Source organism: Anarrhichthys ocellatus, unplaced genomic scaffold, assembly GCF_004355925.1.
Source record: "Anarrhichthys ocellatus isolate YVR2014 unplaced genomic scaffold, GSC_Weel_1.0 scaffold84, whole genome shotgun sequence".
Taxonomy (NCBI): Eukaryota; Metazoa; Chordata; class Actinopteri; order Perciformes; family Anarhichadidae; genus Anarrhichthys; species Anarrhichthys ocellatus.
Window position 1 is genome coordinate 1,015,674 of NW_022280114.1, and position 13,880 is coordinate 1,029,553.

Sequence of the window (13,880 nt, forward strand, 5' to 3'; positions counted from 1 at the left end):
GGGGGGGAGTGATGGAGCAGAGGTCATTTGATGTTGAACGGCTACCTGAGCGTGAGTGCAGTAACACTTCCACTGGCTGCGTTGTGCTGAGTAATGATTGACGGTCACGTTACTCAATCCTAAGACTCCCAGCCCCTTAACGAGAGAGATATGAGAAAGCTGTCCTCTAGCAGTCCCGAAATAAACTCCGAGTACAGTACAATGGGGAGGTAAGTCCCTTAATAAGATCATTTCTTTGTGTTGTCTGGAGCTTTTTGACTTGAAATGTATGATACACATTTGTAAAGGATAAGTCCAAAAACTGTCAAAAACACACCAATGGGCCTTGTGATGCACATGTTCACTGAAGTTTATTTTGACTCAACGCTGCATGTGCTGTCCCGGTACAGTACTCACTGAAGCACCAGATGTGTATTACTCCGCAGCTGAAAATAGTTCCCAAAGTATGCGCTTTTTACTCCCGTTTGAATGATTTTGGCTAAAAGTACCAGTGCCCAGCTGTTTAAAGGTACGACTGGTAATCTTCTTCAAAAGACGTTTTGAAAGAGGCGCCCGTCAGTGTTGCTGACTTGGCGACTTTCTTGATCGATTTTGCAACTTTTGGAGCTAGCAACATTCTTTGGAAAATAGTTTGCAACACCGAGCTGGGTTTTTAGGTTGGATCATTTATAAATCAGATTTCTATTCATCTAGTTTCTCAAGAGTAACAACCACTAGCTTTAAGTTAATTACTGAGCTTTTTAAAAAATGAAACAGTATATTTGTGAGCCATTATTACAGATTCATGTTGTCAGAGTAGAAACCAGTGGACTTGGCGCTGAGGGCCACACACAGGGTGGGGGGAGTATTAGGAGACCGACTGACACATTGTTGGTTTTTGATGGAGATTTATTGACTGTATGAAGAATATAGAATAACAGCAGCCTTGTCCTTTACATAACCAGTTACATCACTCCAAAGTGAAGGTAGATTAGTCTCCTTATGCTAACAATTAGGCTACATACTGTGCTTATTCCCATAAGAGCTGATTCATTATGATGGTTTGTTCTGTCCAGGTGTCCCATCCTGTGTGAGCATGACAAGAGACAATAGCCTCAGTGTTAAGACCGGTTTAGTGATTTGATATGTAAGCTCTCGTACAGTCACAGGTGTGAAAAAAGGACAAAGATATCTGAGGATGCTCAGATGGAAATGTATTGTATTATTTGAGTTGATATAACTCAGCATAATTACTCATTACATAATGTGACGACCACTGCTTAGTTTTGTCTATTAAATAGGTAAAGCAGCTTCTTATGTGATAGACATCTTCTTGGTTTCTGATAGTGGTGGAACAAGTATTCAGTTCCTTGAAATACTAATACCTCACTGTGAAAATACTAAAATTCAAAAGTATTATCTGCTAAACTAGTATGAAAAGTACTCATTGTGCAGTAAAGATGTTCTGTGTCAGTGTTTTGCTATTATACTGATGTTTCTGGATTAATATAATTGCTACATTAAGGGGAGACACTACAGGCAAAAACATTGTTGAGATTTATGGTCTATTTTGGTTCCATAACATCTTTCAGACTAGTGGAAAGAAAACATCCAAAATACACATTTGTATTTTACCACTTTGTCTGTTTGCGTTTCTAGATTTCTCCTAAATTCACCAACAGTTAGCATTGGATAATGCCTCATTTCCATATTCAAACAGAACATTTCATAAAACTTGTAATACAAAAGAATATTGTTTTTTATATTCACTATTCGTCGTTTTAAGCTTCGCGGCGATGCATTTTTTTTTTTTGCTGATCCAGCAGGCTTTTAATTTAGTTTAATAAGTAGGAGAATTTTCTCAACCCATAAAGTAACACTTCATCCATCAGTTTATCAGAAACATTATAATTCAAAATCAACAAATTTGGAGATAAATGGTTTTCACTGGACAGTGAGGGTATGAAAAATTGTAATATGAAAAGTAACTACAGCTGTCAAATAAAAGTAGTGGAGTAAAAAGTACTATATGACCATCTGAGATGTAGTGGAGTAGAAGTATAAAGTTACATAAAATGGAAATAATAAAGTAAAGTACCTTGAATTTGTACTTATGTACTGTACTTGAGTAAACGTACTTCACTCCACCACTGGTTTCTGATGTGGTGATAATCCTCTTTATAAGAACACCTAGCTGCACAGTCAAGCATGATCGGCCCCGTCCGGCCTTATTAACTAATGACCTCATATGTCTTGCTGAACAGTAGCTGGCCTTTAACTTAAACCCTTCAATCATTCTAAAGTGACCACAGCTCTGTGCACACTTCCAGCAGCCACAAAGACCATGAAGTCAACGGACTTCACGGTGAAAAGAAAAGATCACGTAGAGGTTGTTTTCAGACCGGGAGTTACAGCAGCTGTTAAGGATTGTTAAAGGAGTTATTGTTCATCACGCTGTTAAAAAACACATTTTTGCTCAATGAAGTGAGTCATTTGTGACCCAGCAGACGCGAGAACCAACAGAATGCACCTAAATTACAACGTCACCAACCGCATAAGGGTGCGACCTAAACTTCTGCAATGTGGAATAATTCCATTTTGATTATACAAAAATGTATAATGTATAAAAAAGGAAGCTTTCCAGCCCGTGACAGATACACAAACCTGCATTTAATGTCCATTGTCCTTCAATTAGCACAGAGCAGAGGGACTCGACTGCAGTGAGAACGAAAGAAAGCAAGCATTGTAAATCTGTGAAGAGGAAATAAGATCTGAAGAAAATTGGCGCCATTGTCTGAGCTACGATCAGTACGTATAAAGTCAACATTTGAATTGCGCCCGTATTGTTTGAGTTCATGCAGGTTTACTCTATAAAACCGATTTGTTCCTTTAAAGATACGTTTGTCAAACCAACCACGAGTTCTTCTTGGAATGAGTGTATGTCAAGTTTCTCAACATATTTAAAGTTAAGGGTAGGCTAATGGTGCAGAGCAGTCAAACATTTATGAGTCCTTTTATCTCTGCATCCATAAAGGTTTGATCCCGGTATGAAATAGTGGATTTTGTGGGAACATTTCGGCGATGTCCTCTAATCCCAGAGTCAATGTTTGCCTTCTACGCGGCCTTTGCTCTCTCTAACGTTTTCTATTTAGACAATTTCAAGTGTGGGCTCAAGATTTCCTCAAGTGGGAATAAATGTTGTCTTTTGCAACCTTGGGAAATTGTTATAAACCCATGCTTGCAAATCAGATTTTAGATTTCAACAAATGCAAACTATGCTGAGTGAAATTGAAATCATGCAACCTCTCAAACTTGTTAAGTTTGGAAGCATTACTCTTCACAAAAACTCAAAAGACAAATGTCAGTAGCTGCAGAAACAGCTGCTAAAATCACTCAAAACTATATTTCTTTGTTATCACTAATAATCTCTACCGTCGGTACAAACACAGCTGTAACATTTGCAGCCTAAAGGCAGCACAGATGACCACTGAAGCTGCCAAGGTGTCTGATTTCATTGTTTGGTTCCCAACATCCGTCATTTCCCGCATCCTATACAGACAACCACAGTCCTGTATTTATGCCAGTGGAGGTGTACACAAACACATGCACGCAGACACACACACACACAAATGCATGCCCATTCATTTACATTGTCCACAGTGCCGCAACCCATTTGCGTCTGTTGTGTATACATGACATGCTAATGACCGTCCTAGGACGAGACACATGCTTCATCTGGCGAAGGTCAATCTCTCTTAATGGCCCCAATTATGTCCAATTCCTTATTTCAGAAGTGTCCAATCAAAGCGTCCAAATTTGATTCACAGACATCTTAAAAAAACGTGTAACGTGTTCTTATCCCACGTATAAATATTTTACAGACCCAGTTACACACAAACCCTAAACTTTGGAATGAGGTTGGGCGATATGACGACTTATTAAATACCAATAACCACATACTGGCATGTGGTTATTTTATAAATTAACGGTTTCTTGATTGAATTTCCATAAAAATCCCTATATCACCTCACGTGAATTTAATATACAGCATTGAAGATTGTATACACATCGCCATTGGTGGAAAGTGACAGAGTACATTTCCTCATGTACAAGTGTGAGGTACATTATTTAAAGTTACTACAAGGAACTTTTTAACTGGTTGAAACCGTCTCAATTCTATATAGTTATTCTGTATGCCTGTCTTCAGTTCCGATTCTCTGCGAAATCAGGCAAAGCGATTCACGGCATGCAGGTTCTCCAAAAACTCCTTCAGCTAAGACTCTAACAGGGACAGCCCAACGCAGACAGACCCACATCTGGCTTCACAGCCGCCTTCCCCCAATAACTGGAGCTCCGGCAGGAGGAGGAGAGCTCAGCGCTCAGCAGCAGCGGCTCCCTCCCCGCTGGGGGCCAACACCAACACCACGCTGCTGAAGGCCCAGGCTGAACCGCTGGAGGGAAGGGAGGCACCGCAGAACCAGAACCAGGACTATGGGTGGCAGACTGTCAGACCCTGCTACTGTAAAAGGTTAAGACTTTATCTGCTGCTTGGAGACCCCAAAATCAACACAAAATGAATGTTCCTCGTAGCAGCTTTAAGTGTTTCCACTTTATATTGTGTCATACTACTCCACTTTTCATTGAAATAAGTGGGATGGACAAGATATTAGAAAAGCCTCTGAGTATAATGCGAAACAATTCAACAACATCACAAACTCCAGCTTCTGGAATGACCATCAAATTCATTCAACACCTCAACAAGTGACCATTATAACCTTCATGTCGGTAGGGTTTATTGCAGGACCGTTGTATTAGACTGTACTAGTTTTAGCGACAGTAACTGTGCCTAATAAACTGGCTGCTGAGTGAATGATCAGATATGATACATTTTAAAGCTTAAACTACCCAAAATAAATTCAAATTAGCTCTACCTCATTCAGTTACAACATTAAAATGCTCATACATAATAACCATAGACTTATAAGAAGTGGACGTAGCCAACGTGACGTCATCCTGTGGTTTGTGGACCGCCGCTCTGAAGCCTAGAGTTTGTCGCTTTCTTGGTTTTTGGACATCACAAGTGACTCAAGGTGGACTCTTAGTATCTCCTAATGAGACATTTTTAGGCAACCAATTAATTCTCACCAACTGAAAACAAACTGTGCAAGGGTTAAAGTTCTAAGACGAAAACATGGACAACTCCCAGACCGGACAACGCTGTGGTAGCGACCTGTCAATCACCGTGTAGCCCTGCCCTAAAGCATACTCTGCTTTATGGTCTGTTTGACTCTAAATGGATCATAATTTACTAAATGAACATCATGCTGTATTGAAGAAGACTTGAAACTAGAGATTGAGACCATAAACTCATGTTTACAATGTTTACTGAGGGAATAAATCAAGAGAGAAGTAGAGTCATTTTCTCATAGACTTCTATACAACCAGAGGAGTCGCCCCCTGCTGGACATGAGAGAGAATGCAGGTTTAAGGCACTTCAGTGTTGGTATAACTTTTCAAACCCGGGGAGGTTGCAGCCAATAATATAATATAATATAATACAATATAATCTGAAAAGAGTTTTACTTTTACTGTATAAATACAGGACTTTTACTGTATAAATGCAGGACTTTTATTTGCTGCATCATTGATCATTTTAATAAACTAGAGGATCTACGTACTTCTTCCAAAGCTGCTATCAACCATCTTTACCTTGGAAGTGTGAATTCTGCACTCTACTCACTGACTAATGACAATCTAATGTTACCTCGACTTAAGTCACCGCAAAACGTTTATAAAAAAATATGCTAACCTAAATCGTATTTAGAGATAAAATAACCCTTTGGGGTGTACTCCAGATAAGCCCTGCATAGACAAGACTTGTTAGGACTCACTGATCTTGCAGAGCCAGCTGACCAGGATCCAAAGGGCCACCAGGTAGGGGGTGGAGACATGGTGCCACTTCCAGCTCACAATAGGCAAAGTGGTTATGGGCCCCCCTTCATCACCACCTTCTCCGGCAGCACTTTCATGATCACTGTCACCATGTCCACTGTCAGTTCTGGAGTTTGTGGCGGTCCCTTGATCGTCGTGTCCTCTGTCCACAGAGCCAGGGTCAGTGTCGTGTCCTGTCTCCTCACTGGCCACGCTGGGGGCTCTGGACGCCATCAGCAACATGCAGAGGCAAAGAGCAAATCGCCTTGTAGCTGCCATGTTTGGGGAGAGTCACGACACAAACTCTTGATGCAAAAAGTTATTTAGACTGTTGACTCAAGTGCTCAGGTCCACCTCAGACAATGAGTCTTTCATTCCTCTCCTGCGTCCCCTCCTTCCCTGTCAGGTCACTTTTACTTTGTTCTTACTGAGGTCCACATCTTCACCTGGCCTGAGCATTGTGGCCCCGGTCTCTCCTCTCTGCTAAGGACACAGCTATTTACAGCAGGTGAAGCTCAGCCCATTCTGATGCTCGTCTGTCTCCTCCCACTCTGTATCCTGACCAGCTAGTTTGGCTACTTTGCTCAATGGATGATTTATTTAATGCTGTCATCCTGACTTGGCTATTATTATATTTGGGTGTTAAAGCTTCGTAAGCAAGTTTTCACTGATGTTAAACTTCCAGATTTATTGCGAGGTATCCTAATTTTAGAAACTATTTCTTGTTTGAACACATTTTAAGTCCTTAAACAAACAAACGACTTAATAAGAGCTTGGATTTGAAAAATACTTTTTTAAATCCCACATCTTATTTTCTTAGTCTTGGTTTTGATTTTCCAGATTAAAGGGGAACCCCACCAATTTCACATATCAAACTCAGTTTACTAGTCATGGGGAGCACTAGTCAGTATTAACAAATACTTGATTGGTTGATCGACAAAATAAAGCTATTATTTTTGATAAGCTTCTCAGTTTCTCAGTTCTGAAGATTTGCTGCTTTTTCTTGTCTTCTGTGAATATCTTTAGATTTTTAATTTATTCTAAAAACAAGCCATTTGAAGACCACACCTTGGGCTTCAATAATTTGGGCGTTTTTCTGTACTTTCTGTCATTTTATAAACCAGACAATTAATCAGTTAATGGAGAAACTACTTGGCGGATTAATCAATAACGAAAATAAACATTTGTTGCAGCCTACGTGTCTGAAAACACAAACCTACCATACCAGTGAGATAGTGACCCATCAAGTGATGCTATTGGTTGCATTCTGGGAAATGTAGGAACCAGCATTTTTGGATCTTACCCCATATTAGGTACTAAAAGTCAGGATATCTCAGCCTTTTGCTGTATTGATTTTGAACTTTCATTGAGAGATGTGGGTGTATGACCAGACTGCTTCACACATTACATTACCTTGTAATGGAGTCCAATGGGGTCAGCAACACAAGCACGTTTACCCATATTATCTAAACCAGCGGGCCATGGCATCAAATGTAGGTCACAACAAAATGATAAAATGGAAAGAAGAAAAAAATAAAAATAAATACACAAAATAATGCATTTTTTTGTGGTTTTGTCCAAATATTTCCCTTTTTCTTTTTGAGAAATGATTGAGACACAGTATGATATTTCACATCAACCAGGATTTTGTGAAATATGAAATATCATACTGTGTCTCATTGGCACCTTGCTGGCTAAATAAAGAATAGAAAAATGAAGACAAACTGGCGCCGCCTACAGACCTTTCTATCCCTCACTGTATCCTTGCCTGTGTGACTATCGCTGTGCGTGTGTTCCTCGGAGTTTGACATAAATGTGTATTCAGTAAGAATCAAATGACATGAGGACAGGAAGGCAGCGTGACTCGTTTGTCTCCCTTATTCGAAAGGAGCACCTGCACCCCAAACATCCCCTCCTCTTGGCCACACTGCACAACACTGACTGTGTTGAGCCTTCATCGCCACTATACATGTGTGTTTAGGTGACAGAGGCTTGTAAATGAACCTTAGTTTGGACAAGCCGTTTCTTTTCTCATGAGTTGTTAATCAAGGTTTTCCTCCCTGCTGGGCACAATCCCTTTAGTTCAAATTTAAACAGCCCAATCGGTTCCTGATCTCCTTGGAGGGATTCGGGATAAGTAGATTAGTAAATGTTCAATCAGGGCCTTTCCAGAAATCAAGTATTGAACGGAGATCCCAAAAAACAAATATAGATAAAAAAGAGTGTTTAAATAAATCCTGTTTCCTGTTTCTTGTCTCATTGGCAAAGAGAGCTAGGGATGTTTAATGAGGAAATTAGATGTTTTATGTATTCAGTTTGACATACTTCCTGGATCGATAAGACAAGTCAAACTTATGTATCTGGGTCTCGAGTGCTGTCGATAACAAGAAAATAGCTAAACTGCTCAAAGTTGTACTGCATTGCATTGATAAGAAATTCTTAAAAATAAGAGGCAAACAATCAGGAAAGATTGACGTATTCTTTTCATTGATTTGCACCAACATCTTCCTCCTAATCCTGTGACCTAACTTTTCACTACATTTCCTCAAAATCTGTAAACAAGTGTTTGATGTATATCAATGACAAGGAAACACAAAGCAGAACTAACATTTAAGGAAATCTAAGAACAACAAAGAGGCACACAAAAAGGGCCAGAAATATTAATAGTCTCTCTCCCACCCCGATACGATTAGCTGCCTTAAAGGAGACATCCAAACTCTTCTTCACACATCAAACCACAGCGAATCAAACCTCAAAGAAAGCTGCTCCTTCCCTTTCCGTGTCCCGGAGAAGAACACCAGCATGGACTTCAGGGGAGCTGTTTGCACGGCAGCTCTGTTGACATTTTATGAGTAAACTGGCTACATTGGTTGCTGCCGTGGCTAAGCAGAGATCTGACACCTGTGTCTAAGGTCAGTGGCAATCAGAGAGTCACTGTAGGGGCAGCGCTCAACAAAGAAGTGGCTGTGGTTGTGACTTGACCTTTGTCAACGATCAAATGAAATAAAAAAAATAGACAATGTCACTCTCTCATCATCTTGAGCACTGACTTGCATTTTAAGTGACGGGAAATTTACAGTAGAGAATGCTGAGTGACAGAGATGAAGAATCATCAGCGCGTCACAAAGAAAAACTAAATATCCTCATTCTTGTGATCGTGAACATTTACAAGTTTTCAGTGTAATTATTTGGATAAGTTCTTGTCCCAGACAATCCCTCATTGATTGATCTGACAGGCTTGTGTCTGTCAATGAATGCCTAGTGGGAGTTATTTCTTTTGTCACACAAAATCATCCTCACAAACACTCCACATAAGATTTGTATTCCCTTTAGTTTCTGTCTTGACGAAGTCAAACCAGATGAAGACAAATGTGGGTCTACAACAAATCACAATGACAGGGATTATTTCTATCCGACCGATATTTCTTCATAGTTTCCACATAGATGACCCAATTGCCTGAAACTCGGCTAAACAAACACAACTGTATTTTTCCCACTACTGAATGTAGCTGTTAAAGTAAAGTCCCTGCATGTCCATCTGCCTCCCAGTCTGTTTATGGTGTCAAATTGCAGAGGAGAGGATGCTAAACAGGAGCAGTGAAACCTGCATGGACATCAGTGGAATAAGTTTACGGTTGAAGTATAAGTGACAGAAATGTTGAACCAACAGAAGATCACTGAGGTGACCTTCTATCTGTGCACTTTTACTGAATATACTGTGAGTTTATTATAACTGAAGAACAGGTGATACTCTACAATATAAACGTCAACAAAACTAGTGTACTTTCCACACAGTGTCATATCAACACTTGAATGCAGCGTCACACACGATAAAACGACCACAATAAAGACAACTCATAAATTATTCAACTGATTGACTCTGGAGAAAACACGCGTCACCTCCAACTGGGTGTTTCAGGGAGACATTTTGAATATCACAAGATTATTCACTCACCTCGGGAATTTCAACTCAGCGTCAGTTCATTCGTGACGTCGTCTGCCATCTTCACACGGTCGATGGTCCTGAGGAAAACCTCGGTCTGACACGTGATGCTGTTCAATGAGATAAGAAAGCAAATAGAGGAGATTAGAAAAAGTGAATTCCCTCACATGAGCCTGCAGATTGAAACACCTGAGTTCACACTTTAAATTTTATTTTACAGACTTTACATGGTGATACGTATATCATCAACATCTTTTCACTTAGATGTATTTGTTCGTTTAAAAAATGTGGTTCAGAGGTCATTGTGGAAATTCATACAACTTATTATATTATAATTCCAAATTCTAGGGCAGCAATTCATTATTTTTCTCCAGAAAAATATGATTGACTTGATAACCTGTAGGATTATTAAAATGTTTCTATTGCACATTTAATATATTTCAGAAGGTCACAATCAAAATTACAACAGAGCCCACAGAGCTCAAAGAACATATCTACATATTTTTAGGGCTTTTTGCCAAATTCTTGTGAGTCTTTGTGGTTGTAAGAGCATTACGGAGACAGTTCTTCCTAAAATCTAGAATGTTTTGGTGTGAATTGGCGTCCATCTTTCAAATATAATGGGGCTATGTGGCCCTCGGCTTGTGGTGCTCAAAGCGCCGAAAAAAAATCCATAATTCATGACTCGGTTACTGAAAATAATCCAGAGAATTTGTTGTGAGCAGTTGAAAGAAAATAGTTCCTACATGAAACTGCTCACAAGGTCTAAAAAAATGTTTTTTGGGGGGGAGAACTGTCCCTTTAAAGTCCAAGTCCAGGCACTCTGTAGAGCAGAACTTGGCCCATGGCCAGCGTGTTGCAGATAATCTGACGGCCACTAGAGACTCCCAAAATCACATCACGTATTGCAGTATACTGTTCTTGCAACATCTCTTCTACTCATTACTGTTTATTGTATTCTGTGTTCACAACAGTACACAGAGCACTGCGGCTCATGGCAGAGTTCCTACAGAAGTCTGTAAATTGATAGGACACGAGTGTGAAGGCCTTTTTCCACAGAAGGCATTACTTGTAAAACCTACATTTGACATCACAGTAGGAAAAGCACAGCTGTAAATGATAAAATGTATGATGGCTGGATTCCATTTAGCTGCTACAGTTTCAGGGTCCTGGTATTGTGCGCGCTGTTATCCGTTACTACACTGTTGAATAGATCAGAGTCACAGTGCTTTGTCTGTAGAAGGCTTTATTTTATAGGACTCCTCAGGAAACCAGTAGCTTGACATGACAGCAAAATGACAAACTGTGTGAAACATTTTGACAAGTTTAAATTTGACCAATTATGTCATAACATTGACTTGGTGTCATACTTTTGACATAGAAAATAAAAAAATGACATACTATATCATAACGTCAGTATTTTTTCTATCATTACTAATTTTTCATTTTTGGAATTAAGCTTTCATGTGTTTGATTTACAGCCTATATAATATTGTATATATATATATATATATATATATATAAGCAACATTTTACACGAGTGATGTACAAAGGTATTTGCATCAAAATATATGTAAGTACAAAAGGCAAAAGTACTCATGCAGAATGACCCATTTCAGAATCATGTAGCCTATGATATATATTACTGAATTATAATTATGAATGCATTAATGTGCACATCATTTCAATGTTGAAGCTGGTAAAAGTGAGGCTTATGTTTGACTATATATAGGTTACTGCCTGATAGCTCGTGAATTTTACCTATATATTTTATCTATAATATATACTTGTACTTGAGTAAATGTACTAAGTTACGACTCTTTGCAGTGGGGCAGCTGTACTACGTGAGGTTAAAGTACTATTACCACATTGTAAAAACAAGTAAAATGTACTTAAAGTAAGATAAGTAAATATCATCATATTTTATAAACTCTTCATATGTTTGGACTGTAAAAAAGTAACTAGCGATGAAGCTCTTGAATAAATAAAAAATAAGTAAAAAGTACAACACTTCCCTCTGAATTGTAACGTTAGTGGAGAAAAGTTAGAAGTAGAATGAAGTTAAACGACTCAAGTAAAGTACAAGTACCTGTAATCTGTCCTCAGGTAGCGTTACAGTAACGTGTTTGAGTACTTATGGTTAGTTGTTTCCACCACTGACTTTGTTGATGTGCTAGCTTAGCTTACCTGTTGACCCCTTCATTAAGCTAACAGCCTGATCACCGGGGCACGCGCGTCGCGGCTGGCTCGCGCGCTGCTCACATGACGTTTCCCAGCATTCTGCGGGCGCCCTCACGGAAACATCAAGGAAGAGGATGCGGGTCGAGTAACTCCATGGTTGGTAAGAGAAGTCTTTTTAACTAAAACATGTCACATATGTAGCTCCACGTCCGTCGTGTTTCGCCCATTTAAAGCGTGTTGTCGTGACGGCGGATGTCAGAGACGAATGCGAAACAATGTCGCTGTATTTTAACGTTTTTACACGCGTGTAAGAAACTGTAAGCAACAGGGTGATCGACTGTTTGCAGTCCTCCAACTTCGGGTGGTGGGTAAAGTTGTCACCGCCCGTTGTCCGGTAACCACAACAGTGAGAACGAGTATGTGAGTGACGATTGTGTGGAGGAATGGAGACATGTTGAAAACCTACCAAACCTACGAAGATGCGTTTTTAACATTATGGGAAGCTGATCTCTGCGGGAAAGTGATATCAATGTTGGTGACAGAGGCGAGCTTGTTGACAGGTTTACGTTAGTATCAGCTGTTTTTGGTTTGAAGAGACTACTGGAGGACAACCGGGGCTTTTCATTTGATAGATTCAGCAGGGGGAGTTCTGCTGGACAGAAACTGAAAACACAGAAACTGAATAAGTAGAAATGAAACTAGGCTATTCTAAATCCTTGATCTTTTTTTTTTTTGCATAATTACTTTTGACTTAATTTCATGCTTTCGACCATTGGGTTTTGCTTATAATCTAACTCCGACTAAAATATATAATACCTTCATGTATGAGATAATAAACAGTATTCTGGCCTAGAACGGTGTCAGTCTAACATCAGACATGCACATTCATATCTCATTCGTTCACCTTACACAGTTCTCGATTCAATGTAACATGAGAAAGAACGTTAAATGCCTCGGTACCCTACGTCTCATGCAGGTTGCTCAAAAGGCATAGGACCAGCATCATAAACCTAAACCTCTGCCCATTAAGACACTGGCTGCTGGACAGAAATACACAAACCCGACCAAGCATGTGTCAGAAGTGTGATAAAGCCCACAGTGTTCATGAACAGCGGCCTGATTTCAGTTTTTGGCTCGGTGCTGCTGTTGACACTAAAGAGATTTCCATTCTTTTAAGAGTATTTAAAGCTGCGAAGCACAAAGGTTCTGGTGTCTGCTGTCAAATTCAATATATACCTCCTCCAATGCTTTAAAAACAAAAAGACAACCTGCAGTGACGGGTAGATCAGGTAGAACGCGTGTTGATTTTCATGGTGGTATGTGCACTGCATGCAAATCCTAAAAAGTACAAATGATGTGTTCAATTATCTGACAACAGATATGCACGTTTGAGTAAGACATCCGCTCGTTGCGTCTTGTGTCCATGTCTTTGTGTTATTATTCAGATAAAGACGGCTAGAGGCGATGCTCCATCTGGGCTTCTGTTGTGCTTAAAATCCTCTCCACTGCTTGATGCCTTCACCACCAGCTAGTCTAGTCCTGGCTTCGTTTGAAAGAACCGTCCCCAGGCTGTAGTGGAACTTCAACCCCCGACCGAGCAGATAACGAGACTATAATCACTGAGCAATGAGTGTTGCTGCAGGAGATGAGGTCATTGAGATCACCCTTTGATGTGATGGTCCCTTCTCTTCCAGACATGCATCACATGTCCGCTGAGTCGAGAGCTGCAGACGCTGATATGAAGGAGGTTAAATAAGGGTTGTTTTGTCTCTCTTCTCTCCCCCCCGCCCCCCCCCCCCCCCCCCGCACCGCACCCCTTGCTCTACTGAAGATCGGAAGAGCAATT

The 13,880-nt window shown here is 40.0% G+C and overlaps 2 protein-coding genes across 3 annotated transcripts in view; one reads left to right on the forward strand and one right to left on the reverse strand.

The window, feature by feature from the left end:
* The window catches only part of slc9a3.1 (solute carrier family 9 member A3, tandem duplicate 1), a 17,595-nt gene extending 10,637 nt beyond the window's left edge, over positions 1-6,958 (reverse strand). Inside the window, exon 1 of the mRNA XM_031874828.1 lies at positions 5,871-6,958. Within this exon, the coding sequence (XP_031730688.1) occupies positions 5,871-6,189 (319 nt within the window). The 5' untranslated portion in view covers positions 6,190-6,958. The remainder of the gene's footprint in view (positions 1-5,870) is intronic.
* A 5,136-nt stretch (positions 6,959-12,094) lies between these two features.
* The window catches only part of lipea (lipase, hormone-sensitive a), an 8,998-nt gene continuing 7,212 nt past the window's right edge, over positions 12,095-13,880 (forward strand). Inside the window, exon 1 of one of the 2 annotated variants that reach the window (XM_031874829.1) lies at positions 12,095-12,194. In XM_031874829.1, the coding sequence (XP_031730689.1) occupies positions 12,116-12,194 (79 nt within the window). In that variant the 5' untranslated portion in view covers positions 12,095-12,115. The remainder of the gene's footprint in view (positions 12,195-13,880) is intronic. The other variant, XM_031874830.1, reaches the window with a different exon arrangement.